At 41.7% G+C, this 21,062-nt stretch overlaps 1 protein-coding gene across 13 annotated transcripts in view; it reads right to left on the bottom strand.

The window, feature by feature from the left end:
- LOC124139611 (C-Jun-amino-terminal kinase-interacting protein 4-like) overlaps window positions 1–21,062 on the bottom strand; it is a 111,102-nt gene that overhangs the window by 54,812 nt on the left and 35,228 nt on the right. For 11 of the 13 annotated variants that reach the window (XM_046506814.2, XM_046506816.2, XM_046506817.2 and 8 more), the window contains 11 exons: window positions 19,690–19,872; window positions 17,702–17,927; window positions 16,862–16,882; window positions 14,406–14,561; window positions 11,862–12,039; window positions 10,044–10,271; window positions 8,625–8,681; window positions 7,388–7,456; window positions 6,034–6,283; window positions 4,759–4,839; window positions 4,343–4,410 (listed from right to left, as the gene is read on the bottom strand). In XM_046506814.2, coding sequence (XP_046362770.2) covers window positions 4,343–4,410; window positions 4,759–4,839; window positions 6,034–6,283; window positions 7,388–7,456; window positions 8,625–8,681; window positions 10,044–10,271; window positions 11,862–12,039; window positions 14,406–14,561; window positions 16,862–16,882; window positions 17,702–17,927; window positions 19,690–19,872 — 1,517 coding nt within the window. The remainder of the gene's footprint in view (window positions 1–4,342; window positions 4,411–4,758; window positions 4,840–6,033; window positions 6,284–7,387; window positions 7,457–8,624; window positions 8,682–10,043; window positions 10,272–11,861; window positions 12,040–14,405; window positions 14,562–16,861; window positions 16,883–17,701; window positions 17,928–19,689; window positions 19,873–21,062) is intronic. The other 2 variants (XM_046506815.2, XM_046506827.2) reach the window with 1 other exon arrangement.

Here is a 21,062-nt window from a genome sequence, read left to right as displayed (position 1 = left end):
TATATTTTTACAGAAAAGTGGCCATATCGCTAGTTCTCTGTTGGGCTTCCATGACAGCACGTGGAGACGTACAAACCAATGTTAACAAAGAATAACTACGCAAAAACAGGTAGATTTTCACCATTTAGGATACTTTCATAATGAACCGTAACCATTCTTTGACATTTGTTTATAAAAAAGTGAAAACTTGTCAAAAATATAACGGATGAAAAGCATACGCAATATCTTGAATGGACTGTGAAGGATGTGACGAATCTTCACATGGCGTACTATGCTGGTATTATGCTGGCTGGCTGCCGGCCGCATGGAACTCTGGTAGGAGAGTGACTTTTGAGTTTAGTTCTAACTAGGGCTGTTAGGTTTCACTCACGTATTCGGTGAATCGAACAGTAACCATTCATGAATTGAATTCGTTATTCATGTCCACTAATCGAATATTTATGAATATTTATGAATATGTGATATATAGTATCATGTATATTTACATACCCTGTACCTAAAAATATCCATAACAACATATCATATGCATAGATATCTTTCAATGAAAACACTCTAATAATATTTAATTTGATAGTATTGTTTTCACTGGTCATTGTCGCATTTGAGCAGATACTAGCACCTGGATAAGTGCAGTACATAAATATATAATTTATTAATAATTAACAAACCATATCAAATAAATTATGATGTTATTGTTTCACTGAATATAATAAATAATACATAAACTGCTGACTTGTTATTGTAATTGTGAATTAATATTCGTATTTGTTACCGTGATATTCGTGATATGAATCGCATTTGCCTCATAGTGTATTCGTTGCAGCCCTAGTTCTAACCCTGTGTAAGTATCATGTATCTTTCGAAGGTCACGTCGAATATACGGTGTATCATCTCATCCTTAGATCTTATTGATATTCATTGTTCCCTGACCTCATACCGTCCTTTCTGAAATAACCAACACGTAATGCTTCAGGGCAGCTCTATTCTTTCATAAAGAATATAGCGGGTTCCAAAACCGGCACATGAAAGTCCTGCCATACTGGATTACAAGACAAGCCCTGCAGATAAAGATTCTTGCCCTGTCTGTGATGTCCTGAAATAGGTTTAAAATTCAATGCTGCAGTGTATTCCTTGAAATATCATGATGCCTAAGACCAACTAGCTTAGGCCGGCCACAACACAGAGCGGCTTACTTCTGCATGCACCAGGAAGTCATGAAGCAGGACCGACACTGACCCAATTCCATGTACTAAATTAGACAGTTTGGTAAATCCTTGGATGTGCCACAGGGAAACTTGTGTCAACTATAAAGAGAATAATTTCCCTCTTCTAGCAAAATTACAATTAATCCTGTCCAATCCTTAATCCTGTCTGATTAGAGGAGTATGTGGACTGATCAATAGAACTTTTCAAATCAACTCTTGCTGAGTAATAATCTTTACTTTTCATCTTCTGAGAACACCTCAAGTCAGGTCCCAACTGGACAGCGGCAATCATGTTTGGGCAGATAACGTCTGAACCCTTCTGCATGTGTCAGATCCTGTTAAACCTGTTCCTCATAAGTCTGTTACTGCTAGATGCAGCCTTTCCATATGTAGTTAGGAGCTTTGCAATCTGTACTTGGGTGTCAGGATTTACTTATGTGTTACAACTTACAGCCACACTCACCAATATTAGAGATGTAGCACAGTGGCCTGTAAGTAATCGAATCTGAGCCAGACATCCAGTGAATGAGTGAGTGAGTTTTTTACGCATCTTTTAGCAATATTCCAGCAATATCACGGCGGGGGACACCAGAAATGGGCTTCACACATTGTACCCATGTCGGGAATTGAACCCAGGTCTTCGGCGTGACGAGCTAACGCTTTAACCACTAGACTACCCGACCACCCAGACATCCAGTGATTGATATCATGAGCATCGAACTATGTCATTGGGATATGGTGACATGCATCAACCAAGTCAGCCGATTCCGTTAGTCGCTTCTTGCGACAAGCATAGTCGCCTTTTACGGCAAGAATGGTCTTCGGCGTGACGAGCTAACGCTTTAATCACTAGACTACCCGACCGCCCAGACATCCAGTGATTGATATCATGAGCAAAGGTCCACATGTCAGGTGTGATGACACAATCAGTCAAGTCACTGATGCAACATGCCTACCCATGTACTGATTCATTTTTAATTTATTTCTGTTATCAAAAGTAATATCAATGAAATTTTGCAATAGCACAGCCTGAGTCAGTGACAACTACTTGGGCTAGTCTTACCTCGCCGCCTACCACAAAACAAAGCAGAATCTGATTGCACAATAGGAATAGAACAATCCAAATTTAAAAAATCAGGCAAGTAAAACACTAACTGGTTGACAGCAATGACGTCTGGTCAGGTCAGTGTGGGCAAATGGAGCATTTCATACTAAAAGGGTCTGTATTAAGTCTATATCATAACTCAAGTATTGCGATGATATAGCGATATGATGGAAGCAAAGGCGATGACTGTAGCCTACTCATAAAAGCTGAATGCTGACAACTATTTACATATCAATTCAACTGAGTGCAAAATTACCAATCACATACTGTTCATCATGTTCATCAGTTTCTGAAACTGAGTGAAATGAAACAATGTGAAAAAAATCTACTCAACCTAAAGTTGAGTGCCGATCACATTGTCAAAATAAACATAGCAATACTTAATATCATAACATTCATGCCAATTTTCAGATTCCTGAGTCTCCCTTATTTTTGGAAGATGCTTGACAGTTTCCAGAACAAGAACATGCAGATTGCATTTTGGCTGAGAGTGTGAGATCAAATCAAGGTCCAAATTCAATATGAAAGAGGATATTGGCCTGAACATGTTCTTGAACAAATGAAGCAGTCTTCACAATTGAGCTCAGGCAAAGTTTTGGACAAATTAGCTCAGATATTAACATCACTGGGTGCTGTTCCGCAAAGCAATATTAGCTAAGAAGATTGTGAGTCTTTTTTTGAAGAGGATGGGAGTCATAACACTAAAATCACTACAACAGGGTCAGGCCTGGATTTGGAGATTAAAACAACACCACGAACAGCTGATAATGGGTTTTCCAGTATGGCTGTTCTTGGAGACAACATGGACCTACACAAGTCAACAACAACGACAGATGTTGATGGTCAAGCAGGCATTTTTTATGCTCACTAGATCCTTAACTACTCACGTTTCCTCATTACTTACTTACTTGGGAGTTTAACATGTGCCTTCCGACATATGCGCATTTTGCGCAGGGGCCCGCCAGGCCATTTAGTGTTTGGTCGAAAAGGTTATGTCCGAAAAGATGCGGCAACCTAAGGGGGACTTTAAGGGTTGCTTACTTAATTTGAAGAACAAATTTGGAATTTTAAATATGCCAAAATTCCAAATTTGTTCTCCAAATTAACTTTCCTCATTCCAGTCCTCACATTAAATAGACAGAATATATCCAACTTCAAAGGCTATAGCCTATTCACTGTTGCACTATTGTTAATTGAGGGTGTAAATTGAGGACAAGGCGTCAGTAATTAATCCAGTTAATCACTTGCCTTCAATTGCCATTGCCGCTTTGAACAATGTGCATGGTCGCGGATGTTTTGACAGGCTGTTTGGTGACACGTGAGCCACTCAGAGATTAACACTTTGTTATACACAGAGGACCACAAAGTGAGGGGTGGTGTGTGTGTGTCTGTGTGTCTGTGTGTGTGTGTGTGTGTCTGTCTGTGTGTGTGTGTGTGTGTGTGTGTGTCCGTGTGTGTGTGTGTGTGTGTGTCTGTCTGTGTGTGTCTGTCTGTGTGTGTGTGTGTCTGTGTCTGTGTCTGTGTGTGTGTGTGCGGTGTGTGTGTGTCTGTGTGTCTGTGTCTGTGTCTGTGTGTTTGCTTGTACTAGACCGTACGGATGCCAATTTATAGTGCTAGCCCACTGAGATACCATGCCGCAGTTTAACATGAATACCCCACTCAGACACAGTATACTGACTCCGAGCCGACCAGTCCTTGCTTTAACCCCTTAATGCCGAGCGCCAGACAGGTTAACAACAAGTACAATCTTTTAACGTCTTTTGTTATGACGCAGCTGTGGATGCGCTCTCCGGGCGGACGCTCTACCACTAGACCACGCAGGCGGTCTCGTTATACACAGAGTACACACAGGACCACAAAGTGAGTTTGCTATAACCGTTATTTTGTTATATGCATGTTAATTATATCCATCAAATTCATATAAACAAATATGCAGAAAATGGCAGGGACAAAACAAACAGTTTGTCATATTCATCAGTTCGTTGTAAGAGTGTTCTTATAAACGGTTCAGTAGATGTGAAATGAGACGTACCTGCAGCTCTGTGAAATATTGCCACTGTTCCATCAGCCAGGGCCACCAAAACACGACCTTTCACATGGCTGCAACACAAGCAAAGTGAAACTTGGATTCAAACTGATTAAGTTAGCACCAAAAGACACGAACTTGAACACTTCTTAAGAAATTCATTTATGCTACCATCTAAACAAGAAGATTTAAATACAAATCCCCGGATAGATGGATAAGTATACGGTCTTTAAACAATGTCAGCATTTATTTTCCATGAAACCTAATATCCCAAGTTGATGTCCTTCTAATGAAAACGACACAAGCATTACAGCTGGTACTAGCCACAATGAAGAGAAAAGCTATTCAGTTTAAGAGTTCTTTTTATAATGGACAAAAGCTATAGCATATATCAATGTATACAGTGTTGTAACGACACTTACACAATGCTGAGAATGGAATCTCGAAGTTTGACAGAATGCAGACACCTCCTCCACTGTGCCACCGCTGAGTGCACATACAAACTGGAACAGGAGACAGTGAGTGAGTTAGTTGGGTTCAACTCCAGTTTGTACAGTGTTTCAGTTACCATATCATGTGGCGTGTCAGCTTCATCATGTTAATGTCTGAGTGAGTGAGTGAGTTTTTACATCGCTTTCAGCAATTCTCCAGAAATATCATGGTGGGTGACGCCAGAAATGGGCTTCAGATATAGTACCCATGTTGGAATCAAACCCAGTGAGTGAGTGAGTGAGTGAGTGAGTGAGTGAGTGAGTGAGTGAGTGTTTACATCGCTTTCAGCAATACTCCAGCAATATCATGGTGGGGACGCCAGAAATGGGCCTTACACATAGTACCCATATTGGAATCAAACCCAGTGAGTGAGTGAGTGAGTGAGTGAGTGAGTGAGGGAGGGAGGGAGTATGGTTTTACATCGCTTTCAGCAAAACTCCAGCAATATCATGGCGAGTGACTCCAGAAATGGGCTTCACACATTGTACCCATGTTGGAATCAAACCCAGGTCTTCAGCGTGACGAGTGAACGCTTTAAGCATAAGGCTTCTACACCTCCTGCTTGGTGTGGGAGGAAACCCTGAAGTGATGCAGGTCCAACTGAAGAAAAAGTTGTTACAACCAGTTGTGAGAAGGCCCCATCGCACAGCACGCACATGACCACGGAAGTGATGACGTCACCTACTACTGCTTGATGGGGCTTTCTTCACAACTGGTTGGAACAACTGTTTCTTCAGCTGAACCTCACACAGCTTCGTTGTGTCAAAAGTAAGCAGTAAATGCATTAAGGAGTAATGCAGGATAAGTTGAAAAATAACATTTGTTACAACATGACATTAGTATGAAGAGAGAGTAGATCAATGATGTAGGTGGGAAGAATACCATAGCAACAGGTGAAGTTTGTTTGTTGTTTAACGTTGCATTCAGCAATATACCAGCTTAATGGCAGCGGTCTGTAAATAATTGAGTTTGGACCAGACAATCCAGTGATTGATATCATGAGCATCGAACTATGCCATTGGGATACGGTGACATGCATCAACCAAGTCAGCCGATTCCGTTAGTCGCTTCTTACGACAAGCATAGTTGCCTTTTACGGCAAGCATGGGTTGTTGAAGACCTATTCTACCTGGATCTTTACGGGTCACAACAGCTGAAGACAGAATGAGGACCCTACAGTGAATCCTGACCGACTGTTGTCTCACCTGCCACTCTGTGACCCCATCCACATGGTGGGGAGGAGACTGCTCATCTTCTCCAGCTCGCCATACTGCAGCTCATTGTCAGCAGCGATGGAGGCAATGCCCTCCTTATCCAGCTCCTCCTGATCCTGCAGGCGCTTCTCTCCCCCTGACGACGTCGAGTTGGGCGTGGCTGTTCCTGATGACACCGGGGACCCTGTCGCTCGGAACACTGTGGGTTTGATGCTCTCAAGTGTCGTGGCTCCCAGAGGATCTATGGCCAAAATGGCATCTGATAATTTTCCGGACATGTATCTAAAAAAATTCATATAAACACTGACAATATCTTTGTTTGCGTATACAGTAGGGCTGGGACGATATACCAACTGTGTGAACCCATACGCATAAAGATACCTTGCTCACGATCCGACACGTATCACAGAACTGGCATGAGTTCTTATCTGTGGTGCATAAACCATCGTTTTAATAGACAGGATGGCCGTAATGCTATTACGATTTTGATCATGTCAGTATGGATTTTGAACCCATGGATCCAATAAAGCAACCTACTCAAACCCTCAGCCCATAACACAATCCACATGTTGTCTGTGCCCAAAATGTTGTCTATGAGACTACAAGCCCCAGCTGAATTTTGGACATTATTGTCAGTAGCTCTAAAGGGTCCTGATGGGGATCATCATTAGTTTTATAGGCTTCAGCATGTTTAGTGAATTCTAATTTTTCTTTGTCAGTCAAAGCAACATGAATGGGTTAAGGAATCGTATTCAGTCAGTAATTGGTGGCACACGTCAACTGTTATTCTAATTCTGCTTGTTTTTTTAATGGCAATTGTGTCTCACCAAATGGCATGGACCAATTATTGTTACATGTAGGTTAGGGACGATACACAATCTTTGCAATCCGATAAGTATCACGATACCTTGCCCTCAATCTGATATGTAACATAATACTTGCACATGCACTTATCTATGGTCCATAAGCCATCTTTTTCATAGAAAGAATTGACCAATTACCTGGCACACTGATTATTTACAGTTGGCAGTGTCAAGTATGGCGCAATGGATGAAAATATTTGTTTTCACTACTCATTTTTACTAGTAGTTAGTGTTTGGTGTGAATCGATACTTTTACTAAGTGTACGATTGTGATCGATATGATTGAGAAGTAAAAAGTCATGATCCACTGATGCACCGGTGTATCGTCCCACTTATACTAGAGGAATTGAATCTGGGACAAGCGAATGCCTTAACTACTAGACTACCCAAGAGTCCTTTTCAACATAGACGATGTACAACATTCTGTTGGAAAATTCAGACTGATGAACCTGGTTGGCAATATCATGTAGAGGTTTACCTACCTTCATCCTGGGCTTCCTTGTTGATCTCATTGTAGGCCTTCTCCCTCGCTTCTCCACTGTCACCATCATCTGACAAATACCACACACATATCACACTGCTGTCATCATTCCTGCACGGGGTGGACACGACTCGTCAAATCAGACTAGTCAGCAGCTCATTTAAGACCAGTGGTTCATGTAAAATAGCTTGATTTTTGGGAATAAACTAGTCTCTCTTGATTTTCACAAGTCTCAGAGTAACAGATGAGTCTCCGTATCTATCCCTGCACGGAATCACAATTCAATTACAGACTGAAAGTCTGCATCCACTTGTATTTAGGACGAAATCAACAAGCATGAAATACTCATATCCCCAGCCAATATGACATATTGGTTGTGTGCAAGGCATTAGCCCTCCAGAAACGAGCACTACTGCCATTTTTAGTCTAAGTCAAAGTCATTGCTACGGAAACGCGAAAATTAAATTTAAAAAAAAAAAAAAACTATCAAAAGGCATCAGTTCACCACAAGACCTATCTATGTACCAAGTTTGGTTAAGATATCTCTCATGGTTTGTGAGTTCCGCTCCGGAAATGAAACATGACAGACTGATGGACAGATGGACAGCACCCATTCCTATATCCCCCTTCCACTTTGGGGATAATAAACATGTCACATTACAGATGCATCACACAATACTTTGTCATCATGTCATTTGTACCTTGAACTTTGATGATCATGTTACATTTTCCCACCAAATTTTGAGAACTAAACTTGACCAGTGTTTACATAAAACTTGTCTTCAAATGAAATCGGTCGAAATCCATCAATTCCTATTCCACAGCAGATGTTCTTATCAGACTGGTCATGTCATCTTTGGCCTATTGATCACACTTTAACTTGTATTTAAATCAATAGTTGATTAAGTTCTTAATCTAAAACCCAATAAAGTCTAATCATTGTACTGACTCTACAACCAGTTGAGGTAATAAATTTCAATCAGCCATCAGGGGTAGAAATGAAGTAAGATTTTTTCTGTAAAACATATCTGCTGCAGAGTTGCCATCTACTTGATGGTGAAAGTTGGTACATCTGTCACTAATCCTTCCTGAATTGTACCACCTGTAGTCTCCCATCAAGCAGACTTGACTTTTAAACTCTGATGATGGATGGAAGGAAGTTAAAGTGATAAATTTGCACACATTAACCGTAGCATGTACTATTCCTCATCTCGAGACAGGTATGGTTGCCAGCCTACCTGTGACAGCCTCCGCTAGAGCTGATGCCACCTCCGCATCTGTTTCAGGACTCAGTTCTGGAACACAAACATTCGAAGGCCTATAGTTTTAGGATTAACCATTAGGGCACATATAAATATTGTACATTTGATTTGTAACTACAGTCTTTTATACAAGTTACAGCTCTGTTTAAGAATTGGAACCTTCAGAGCATATCAGTAATACTTCAAACATGTAAATATATGGGTACTCAAGAACACATAAGAAAATATCGGGGGTTTGAGACATCTTGCCAATATTAGACTTTGGTGCCAGTGATGCTAATGGCGGGGCCATGTACATGATAAAGTACAAATGTCTTAAAAACATACTGCTTGTTTGTTTGTTTGCTTGTTGCACTCAGCAATATTCTAGCTATATGATGGTGGTCCGTAAATAATCGAGTCTGGACCAGGGCCTCGTTCCTCAAAGCGATCTCAGCGCTACAATGATCGTAAGCCTATGTTAAAGCATGGGACTTACAATCACCTAAGCGCTAAGATTGCTTTGAGGAACGGGGCCCAGATCCTGAGATTTTGAGGTTCCACTGCTTACTTTTTGCCTGTTTTAATATATTAGCACTAGTCCTGTAGTCCTTGCCAAACTGCCTAATAGTTAAGGTATCCTAAGGACCAGTAGAAATGTTCCATTTTGAAGTGTTTTGCTATATGTTATCATTAAAAGGACCAGTGGACTAAAAATGTTAGTTTCCACCACTGGTAGAGCCGAGATAGCAAGATTGCCGAATGAGGCTGCAATTATGGAGTTATATTTTGACTGGACTTACAAGTCCATGCAGAGTCCAATCAAAATCGTGTCTCGAAATCGACATCTAATTAGAAAAACTGCAGTGCAGATTTCGGTTGATTGCAGGATTTGCACAGCATGTGTACCATGAACTGGGTGTCAACAGATATTTTGCAAATCTTTTCATGTTTTTATCAAGGTGTTCAAGTAATTTGATGCACTTCACAAGGGATGATATGTTTTGTTACAACATTGATCTTGACTTTCGATCAGATACCGCCATTTTGTTTGAAGCAAATGCAATGGATATGAAAGGTGGAGTCTGATTGGTCAATAGTGAGTGAGTGAGTATGGTTTTACGCCACTTTTAGCAATATTCCAGCAATATCATGGCCAGATTGGTCAATAGATGGCACACAGAAGGGACATGACTCGTAATAGCCACTAGTGGCGCTACGATCAATCCCAGGAATTCCAGCCTAATTCGGCAATAGTGGAAACTGGACTTTTAAAGTCTGTTAACTCCCTTGCCTTGGGAAGATGGTGTCCCTGAGATCACTTGAAATATACTTGGATGTCCACAATAGCAGGCCCATACTGTACCGCCATTTCAACATAGATATATGCAAGAACATTTTGTGAACCACACCCACCTCTAGATCTCCTGCGTGGAGGTGATCCTGCTGGGGACGTTTCAGAACTTGCTTCTTGACCTGTGGTGCCAGTTGAACACTGGACGAAAGTTATCCCCCCTACCCCGCTGTTGTCTCCATTCTGGTCAGTGGTGGTGCTGCCCTCCGACACAACAGTCTCCTTGGGGAGGGGCGGTGCTTCTGCCCTGAGGATCTCCTCTGCTACAGGGTAGTCGGATTCCATTGCTCCTGAGAGGGGAGAACTTGTTGTTATTAAAGGATCACCACAACATTTCTAATGAACCTGGCCCTGCCTAAACAGCTTCTAAGCTGACTTTGATTACCATGTGTTCGTTCGTTCGTTCGTTCGTTCGTTCGTGTGAGAGAGAGAGAGAGAGAGAGAGACGGAGACAGAGAGAGAGAGAGAATTACGCTAATTAAGTAATATTTAGGCCAAAGAAAAGGGCTCCCAATATTAGAATTAAACACAAGAGAGGTACCCCACACCACTTGTTCTAAATTAAGGGGTGCTCTTGTCCTTGAGGTTAAATGTTACAGTATTTGAATCTTAGGACCCCTTAAACCTTCGATTTTTAACTTTCGGGTTATGACAACCATGACTAGGATGCTTCAAGTTTTAATGCTTAATTTCCAACACTGTCATCCACGCAATATTTCACCAAACTCCAATGTGATACCCTAGTTTAATCTGGCAATAATTCATAGTGTTTCAGTTATCTGATGGCAGTCAGCTAAGTCAAATAAAGCTTACATGAAACCTATGTTCAGAACCGGATGGACTTGTGAAGGTCTAGCGCCTATGTTCACCTTGGTCCAAACATTGTATTGAATGCCCTATCTGCATTGAAGCACTGTTACTCCTTAGGTTGATCAGTTACTTCTAGATGCAGCTAAACCAAGTAGATGAGTCAGTGGAGAGGACACATCAACAGGCTAAATGTCCTTTGTCAGTACCCATCATTATGTGAGGCTTAACAAAATTGGCTCTCAGGCAATGACTTTTGAGAATATAGGGCAGGTGGGTACTGCGTTTTTGGGGAGAGGCTTGTTCAAAGTAGTATGTAACCAAGTAAACAGTTGTGTACCATTAACTCTGGAAAGGGCCTACCCCATAAACAAGCATACTCCTATTGCCACCATGACCATAACATAAGATGCGAGGTAAAGCAGTGCACATGTAAAGGGAAGTAACTGTGTGCTATATTGGATCGCATTGTTTTAAAGAATTAGGATTTTTTTATTTTTTTTAAATAGAAATAAAAAAACAAAACATGCTGCAGACTTTATGATCAGTGCCAGAGAACCAAGACTGCAATACTTAATGACGTAGTGAAGAAATAAGCTGAGTAAGCATAAGTCACAGCTGATATGAATTTCAGACATCCTACAGCACTGTTGACATGATGTTAACAGCAAGATTTCACATATTGCAGTTTTCAAAATTAAGAATAGAAGTCAAGGGGGGTCTGTCAGTCTCCCAAATCTAGAGTAATAAGACTAGATTGCCTCAGCTGCCTGAAATTAAAGATTGTTCTGAGCTCCATTTGGATCTTTTTTCTTTCGTAGATTCTTTCAATTTTCAACTTTATTTCAGGGATTAACTGTTAGTCCAGGGTGACCAATGTTCATAATTAAAGCTGTTGAGGGTTTCTAAATTAAAATACCATTGTAGAAATCCTCAATGATAAAAAAAACAACCTCCCTTTATTTCAAACACTGCATTACACCCATTTGGAGAATCAAACCCCAGAGTATGCTGAACTGAGTCTTTAACCACTTGGCTACCACCCCCCAATGCAGGTGAGTGTTCCTGTTTACCTGGCACGCTGGCGATACACAGCATGTGGGTGGAGGACACCCGGAACGAGTCGAGGATGTCCCCGGGGTTGTTGGAGTCGATGACAGACACTCTGCTGGTGGCGTGCGTACTGGTGCAGATCCACACCAGAGACGAAAACTGTTCCTTGTCTGCAGACTTCAAGTTCTTCTCATGCTCCTGAAAATCAAACGTGAACACTAGTGAAATATCTTAAAGTGGTACTTTAGAAGCTGTAGTACCATTTGTTGTTTGTTGTTTAACGTTGCACTAAGCAATATTCCAGCTATATGACTTGGTTGAAGTATGTCATCGATCCCAATTGCCTGTATCGATGCTCATGATATCAATCACTGGATTGTCTGGTCAAGACTCGATTAATTACAGACCGCCGTCACATAGCTGGAATATTGCTGAGTGCGCCGTAAAACAACAAACCAACCAACCAACCAAATCATTGATGACAATATGGCCCTCATGTACAAAGGGAGGTAACTTGAAAATATGCATGACATCTTGTCAACTTATCATGGTAAGGTGAGGTGAAATTGGGTTTTATGCGCGTCCAAGATTTTTGCTCTTATATAGCGACGGGCATGCATGTGTGTGTGTGTGTGGCTGCTTGTACTAGTCCGGACTGATGCCGATTTATAGTGCTAGCCCACTGAGATACCATGCCGCAGTTTAACATGATGCCCCACTCAGACACAGTATACTGACTCCGAGCCAACCAGTCCTTGTTTAAGCCCCTTAATGCCGAGCGCCAGACAGGGTAACAACAAGTACCATCTTTTAACGTCATTTGGTATGACGAGGCTGGGGATCGAACCCCGGACCTTCCGCTCTCCGGGGAGACGCTCTATCTCTAGGCCACGGGGGCGGTCCAACTTATCATGGACAAGGTTGTGATAGAGTATAACTACTTTGCCAAACTAACATCTGGTGCTGAGCTTGGGCTGGTAAAATGATAGTCAGCATATTTTCCAAAAGTAAGGATTTTACATCTTTTAGTACCCGTGAAGATTCCGGGGTAGAATAGGTCTTCAGCAACCCATGCTTGCCATAAAAGGCGACTATGCTTGTCGTAAAAGGCGACTAACGGGATCGTGTGGTCAGGCTCGCTGACTTGGTTGATGCTTGTCATCAATCCCAATTGCGTGGATCGATGCTCATGATGTCAATAACTGGATTGTCTGGAATATTGCTGAGTGAGGCGTAAAACAACAAATCAACCAAACAACATCTTTCAGGTAGCACTAGTAGTTTCCTTCACAAGCATAGTGACAAATCACTTGACATGACAATGAACATTTTACTTATCCCTCATGAGTTAAAAGTGAAGGTTTTCGTCAAGGTTTGGTACAAATACATACTGTTATTTCCAGTCTGAACTAATGATAATGTAATGTACGGAAAAGCAAATAATAAATTGGACATTCAATCAGGGGAGTATACTGAGTTTCAGGTGGGTTTTATATCCATGTCATGAGAACAACACAACACAATCACCTGCTTTGAAGATGAAGACCAGACCCAAGGCCTTAGTGACCATGACAACCTTTGAATTGACAGGTCCAAAGTACAACAAGCCAGTCAATACAAGGTGTGTACCCGAGAACAGATACGCTGACATAAATGTGACATACACAACCACACCACCCATCTTCCCGAGGCAAGGGAATCAACTGACTGTAAAAGGGGACTGTATTTATGGGCTCAATCATAGAGACTGCAGTGGCTATTATGAGTGAGTGAGTATGGTTTTACGCCGCTTTTAGCAATATTCCAGCAATATCACGGCGGGGGACACCACAAATGGGCTTCACACATTGTTCCCATGTCGGGAATCGAACCCGGGTCTTCGGCGTGACGAGCGAACGCTTTAACCACTAGGCTACCCCACCGCCCCAGTGGCTATTATGAGTTATGTCCCTTCGATGTCCCTCCTATTGACAAATCAGATTCCACCTCTCATATCATTTGCATTGCTTCAAAAAATGGCAGCGATCATCAAGATCTATATCATAATAAAACGGGTCTTACTTCGCGAAGTGCATCAAATCAGATGAGCACCTTGATTACAAACATGAAAAGATTTGGAAAATATCTGTTGACGCCGAGTTGGTACACATGCCTTAAAAATCCTGCAAATGACCGAAGTCTGCATGGCAGTTGACGAAGTGGATGTCGATTGCGTTACCCGATTTTAATTGTTAGTCCAGACAAAATATAACTAAAAAATTCCAGCATAGTTTGGCAAAGGTGGAAACTGGTCTTTTACTGTAAGGGTAACACTATTTTTCAGGGCATTATCATTTGCAGAAGCCTGAGGTTTTCCATTAACTGCCCGACGAAGACTGTGATAATCGCCCGTTGTCAAGCAATATGAGGGCATTATCAAGAAACAGTGGCCCCTCATTTCTAATAACATGCGGGCGGTGTAATGATAATTCGATCCATTTCAGCTATAAAGTCACTTAACCCCCTGCACCGGGAAGATGCATGCCAACAGATGTGACAATCTGCCTCCCCGAGCACCCCTTTACCTTGAGTTCTTGGTTGAGTTTCTCCACCTCATCCTTTGTTTCCCTCCGTGTGTCGATCTCCTCCGGTGGGTTGGCGTAGAAGACACTGGCTCCCACCATGGAGCCGCCGTCCCTCGTCTTACCACCCGTCAGGTTCACTCCAGCGGCACACCAGATCTAAGGGAGATAACCAAACCTCACAGACCTTACTCAGCAACGAAGAACAGCAGTGACAAGCAGGTTCTACACCATGATCAGCAAAGAGCAAGGCAAGCATCAGTTGAAACAATTGAGTCGACAACACACAATCAGTCGGAGGCCCATTTAACAAAGTCATAGTTGTGCTCCAAGTGTCATTACACATTTATCTCACATAGACAGTTGTAGTGCTATGAGTGCATTGTGAAATTGGACCCAGCCCACAGATGAGTGAGTGAGTGAGTGAGTGAGTTGGGTTTAACACCGCTTTTAACAGTATTCCAGTTATATCACGGCGTGTCAGCTTAATGTGGGAGGAAAGCCCGAAGTGATGCAGGTCTAAGACGTTTACCACTTCGGTGAAATCCACTAGCAAGGGTATGGTGCTGACAAACCTAGAAAAATAATTGGGGCGGACCGGGATTCGAACCCACAATCATAGGTTCACGAGTGCCCAAGGGACGCAACTCTGCACAGTGAATCGCGGCGCCTTAGACAACTGGGCCATCCGTGACCACCTCCCCACAGTTGAGAATTCCCTTCCTTATGGCTACCTACTCAGCAGCCATAGTCACATGATGGCATCCTCCTCAACCCATTCAGTTTCATCTCAAACAGAGAGGTAATGAGAACATGCCAGTATTCTGCCAGAAATTCAAAAAAGCATCAGCTGGGAATTAATGATTTTAACCAGTCACCAACCATGCTCCTGTCACAAATATCTTTTTTATCTATTTCTTGTCATTGATTAAAGCACTTCATTGAAATGTGTGGATGATTGATCTGAGAGATTTCTGAATTTCTTATGTCACACTAACATGCATGTTTTCCAAGTGCAATCACAACTCTGTAAAGAAGAAACAATTTTTCCTCCTTCCTTCCATGTGAAAATATAAGCATGTTGACAAACAACATACAATAATTGGAACGTACCACACCAGAGCTGCCAGATGCTATAGGGTCTGTTTTCAAATCAAATAGAAAATTGCAACACCAAAACATTTAGGAGAAAAATCAAAATTTGTCGATCGTATGAGCGGGGTCATAAAGGGCAACAACTGATGATCAAATGGATGAAATGGACATCACACATAATTCTTGGATTCAAAAAAAATAAGGCAAACTAGTATCCATCTTCCTCTGATCATGGCAACCATCCACAAATGAAAGACAAAAATGAAAAATCAAATGGACTGTATCATGCAGGTTTGTTCATTGCTAAGCAACCAAATTCATCCTTAGTAACCAGTCACTACCACAATATCACTAATCACAATATCACAGTAAATGAGTGAGTGAGTGAGTATGGTTTTACGTCGCTTTTAGCAATGTTCCAGCAATATCACGGCGGGGGACACCAAAAATGGGCTTCACACATTGTACCCATGTCGGAAATCGAACCCGGGTCTTCGGCGTGATGAGCGAACGCTTTAACCACTAGGCAACCCGACCGCCCCAACAGTAAATGTCTTTGTATACAATAACCACATACTTAGGTGACATCCTAATTAATGCTTAAGGCAGAAAAAGGCGTAAAATCCATCTCAAAAAAGATCTTTACTCCGATATGATACCTCTCTGGGTGAAGATCTAAGGACACCTTTGACCACACAATCAAAATGAAGGATGGGCGGGTTCTTGAACCAATCAGATGTCAGGTTCCCAAAAATGATTTGGCTTCATTTCTTAACCATCTCAATTTGGAAATTTCAATTTGTATAAATGAAAATGCACAGAACCCAAATATTCCATTGACTCTTTTTGGTCTGTAGATGCCAAAGTGCTGAGCAATAACAGGATGTTTTAATATATGCACAAATAAAATGGCTCCACCAAAGTTTTATAATTTCAGATCTCTTCATTGTAGATGGTTTTTCGAAATACAGAAATCATATATGCTGGTTTGAAGGCTTTGTTAACTCATACTAGTGAGGACTCACCTGTGTCCTCAGATCTTCATGCAGAGAAGTAAAGTATCGGAGAAAACAATCAGATTTTAATGAGATTGAATAGCATCATGCTCACTTAAAAAGTTTCCTTTTTACACATGTACGAGGCTCAAACAGGATTTTATAAAATGTTTCAGCTATCCACCACATACACTGAATAAAAATGCTTTGAAAACGTCTTTGGTAAATATACACGTTTCAAATACCTTCATTTGAAAACCATTGCACGTCTATCCCTAAAACTAAGGTGTACTCAATTCTAGTTAAGCTGTAGACCAAAAAATACAATATAACATATAAATTACAAAACACACATGTTCTAGAACTCACATGAGACTCCCATGAGAGTGACTGTAAAAAAGGTGTTAGATAAAAGTAAAACTTTGACTAATAATACGTCAGGCTGTGTTTTGCAGCAGAAGAGTAAAATATTTATAACAGCAGAGAGAAGAACGCTCAGCAAGACAGACATTGAAAAACACATGGACAATTAGTCAGTGATGCCCTCCAGGATGAGTTTAGAGGTTTAGAGAAGAGTTAAATTGGAAAAGGTAAGTTAAAAGAAGGCCATAATTACTGTGTACAAGATTAGTGAACTGTCTGAGCTTAGGAATACACACATTCTGTGCAATGTATTATTTACCTGTGCACAGGTGTTTAAACAGTACACATTTCCTCACTGATCATCAACTGGGAGCGGCCACATGCCCCCAGAGTGAGATAGTTTGGCTAAATTCCACTTTTCGGTATTTCAGTTATATAATTACTATCACTTTTGTGAAACCTGAAAGCACAATATGGTGCTCTCAAACCCAGGGTCATAACCAGGGCAAACTTTGGATCCTGGTACAACCAAGGGACACAACTCTACACAGGGAAACTGCTGTGGTCACATGTTTCACCCAGTCAGCAAATGCTGTTTTTCATTTGTTCATCAATACAAAATAGATGATGTTCAGAAGTTAAACTTATATTAGCTCACATGGTCAGTTTCAGATCTGAAGTCCAAAATATACAAGGGTGAGGTGAAAGGTCATGAATCTACCTTGAAGCAACATCTTAATGTGATGTAGGAGAGAAGATAATGAGAACCATGTAGCTGATGTTCCACAGCACAGTCAGACAGAGACATGTGTAAGACAACTGAGACAACCAATGTCTGCAGCTCACCTTCAGACCAGGTTCTTTCTCCAGTAGAGGGCGACAGTAGACAGGGACGGGGACAGGCACATGGCTCTTGGAAGACTGTTCCCGAGGGAGCTGAGGGGTAAATTTGGCTGGGAGACTCCATCCATACGCTTGCATCCGTCCATCATCCTTCTTGACATGAGCCCGGACCTGTTTATACTGCTCTCTTCGCTCCTTTTCTCGTTCTTTCCGAGTTTTCTCGGCAGTTCTGTGAGAGATAACACAGCTGTGGTGAGCTTTGAAGTATCTACAGACTTAAAGTCAGTTACCCAAACATATGTTTCCTGTCTACTGAGATTGGTTTCCAAGTAGCTCTTTTTGTTTGCAAAATTGTGATCAAGCCTGTCCAAACCTTCAGAATTGGTCATCAAAGAGGAAAATGTTATATAGAAAATCTAGACCAAGGCTGTTTGAGTGCGACTGGATAACAGTTTTGAACATTGTTTCTCAAAAATCAATGTATGTCAGCTCCTCTGGAGAAACCCTCAAACTGTCAGGTTATTCACCTTCACCACATTGAGGCTAGAGAGTTAACTGACTTTAAAAGTCCAGTTTCCACCCTTGCCGAACTAGGCTTGAATTCCTGGGCTCCATCATAACGCCACCAGTGGCTATTACGAGTTATGTCCTTTCTATGCCTCTCCTATTGACCAATCAGATTCAACCTCTCATATCACTTGCATTTGCTTCAAACAAAACGGTGGCGCCCAGTCAAGACGATCTGATTGATAACCAAGATCTATATTGTGATTAAACGAGTCTTACATCGCGAAGTGCATCAAATCACGTGGGCACCTTGATTAAAAACATGAAAAGATTTAGAAAATATCTGTTGACAATGAGTTAGCGGAGCACATGCTTTGCAAATCCTGCAGTCGACCGAAATCTGCATGACACTTTACGAACCGGATTTCATTTTCGGTGCGAGATTTTGATTGGACTATGCATACACTCGTTAGTCCAGCCAAAATGTAACTCCATAATCCCAGCGTAGTTCGGCAAGGGTGGAAACTGGACTTTTATAGTCAGTTAACTCACTTGCCTCGGGAAGATGCCATGAGCCATGCATGGTGAAACACAATCAGCCAAGCCTCCATCTTGCCAATGTAGTTGACAAGCAAAGGTTACTGGGGAGCAGTTACGCACTGGAATCCCCTTGGGTATGGACAGTGCCGATAAACCAAGGACCACACCCACCACAAGAAGTGTGAATCTGACATCCAAACTCACAATCACTTGATCCTGGCCATCTTCCCGAGCCAAGGGAGTTAACTGACTATAATAGTTCAGTTTCCACCCTTGGCGAACTAGGCTGGAATTTCTAGGCTCGATCGTAGCGCCACCAGTGGCTATTACGAGTTATGTCCCTTCTATGTCCCTCCTACTGACCAATCAGATTCCACCTCTCATATCACTTGAAGTTGCTTCAAACAAAATAGCGGCGCCCAGTAAAGACGATCAGATAATCAAAATCTATATCGAGATAAAACGTGTCTTACTTCATTATGTGCATCAAATCACGTAAGCACCTTGATCAAAAACATGAAAAGCTTTGGAAATTATCTGTTTTGCAAATCCAGCAATCGACCGAATTCTACATGGCAGTTTCGTTACGTGATTTTGATTGGACTATGCACAGACTTGTTAGTCAAGCCAAAATATTACTTCATAATTCCAGCCTAGTTCGGCAAGGGTGGAAACTGGACTTGCATAGTCAGTTAACTCCCTTGCCTCGGAAAGATGGATCCTGGCATGGCCAAGGGACGCCATCTACATACAGCGAATTGCAGCATGTCCACCAGGTCATCCAAGCCCTCAAAAAGGGCTGAACAAAGGCACAATATTATTTGTGATACAGACTGATACATACCTATAACTTGTTTCAAGGGTTGCTTATATCATTTATATTCTTAACATGAGAAACATTAACAGGACGCATCCTTTCAAATGGGTGTACTACATATACTTACGCATCATCTTGCAAGAACTCATAGGCCTTGGACTTCTGTCCCAGGTTGTACTTCTCCCTCTGTTTCTTGTTGGGGTCTCCGACCGGCTGGACCTGGGTGGTGGGGGCGTTGTATTTGACCGTGGCCACTGGCAGAGTGGCGCTACGCTTCGGTTTGTTGGGGGAGTTGAAGAGGTTGCTGAAGCTGCAACAGGAATACACAGCATGCTTCATCACAGGACGATGTGGTCAATCTGGTAGAGAGTTGCCATGCAATACCTTCATCAGACAAGGGAATTTGTTATAATGCAAGAAGCAGAATGTAAGCATATGTAAGTATGCAAGATGTAAGTATGCAAGATGTAAGTGATGCAATACACTCGAGGGGAATCAAGTCAATGATCTGCTTAAATGACATGTTTGTCATTCAGTCTCGTTCCTCTATAGTCTGTCAGACCATGAATGACTTGTTTGTATGTTAGAACATGATGGAAGTTTGTACGATCCTTTGGGGGAATAATGTATAATGACATCCTCAATCTTCTCTCCGGTTTATTAGAACACAGCAGCTTGTTTGTATGTTAGAAGTATATGCAGAATATGGCTAAAAAACTAATAGTCTTGGTTCTCAGGCACCACCAGCATCACCATAAAGTCTGCCGCACGTTGTTGTTTTTTTCATTCTGTGATGAACACTGCCCACACAATATTTTCAAAAGCCACTGCCTGAGAACCAATTCTTTTATTCTTTTTTAAGCCTCAGAACATGAATGACTTGTCCGGATGTTATAAGCAATATACAAAACAAGATGCAAGCGTTGCAGCCAACCACCTGATGATGATGATAGGAGGGTTGTTGCACTGACTCATTGTCACTGAAGCCACTGATCAAGAGTTATTAGCATTTAATAATAGCAATGCTTTTGTTTCAGATTTTACCACTGTTGCCTCTCCGCTGTCTTTCTGTCGTGTGCATGATGTTCCTCCTGGTTCTGTCATAGCTACTGGATGCATTTACAGGCAAGTCATTTTTTGTGTACACAAATTTCTCACCCGGTAGGATGAGATGGTAATTTGGTTGTTAACCTTCTAGTGCCTAACAGGCAGCCTGGGTTGTATACTCCCCAGGGAGATGGGATGATTCTTGAGTGCACACTGTGACTGGGGTAATAACAGCGCTTTCAGCATGCCCAAGTGGTGTGGAAATATGGGCAATATAAATGGTCTATTATTACTATTATTTCCTTAACATCAGTAACGACCTGATGTCTTAGATTTATGACTAATCTGTAAGATATGCTCTGTGATACAGCACTGATACAGCTGCATACAAGCGCTTCACTCACTCCACACTGTTACTTGACAGTGCACTAATGTTTGGACTTCCTGGCTGTA

This window comes from Haliotis rufescens, unplaced genomic scaffold (assembly GCF_023055435.1).
Source record: "Haliotis rufescens isolate VD_foot unplaced genomic scaffold, xgHalRufe1.0.p SCAF_7, whole genome shotgun sequence".
NCBI lineage: Eukaryota > Metazoa > Mollusca > Gastropoda > Lepetellida > Haliotidae > Haliotis > Haliotis rufescens.
The sequence above is the reverse complement of the archived record's forward strand: the minus strand, read 5'-3'. Positions and strand labels throughout refer to the sequence as shown.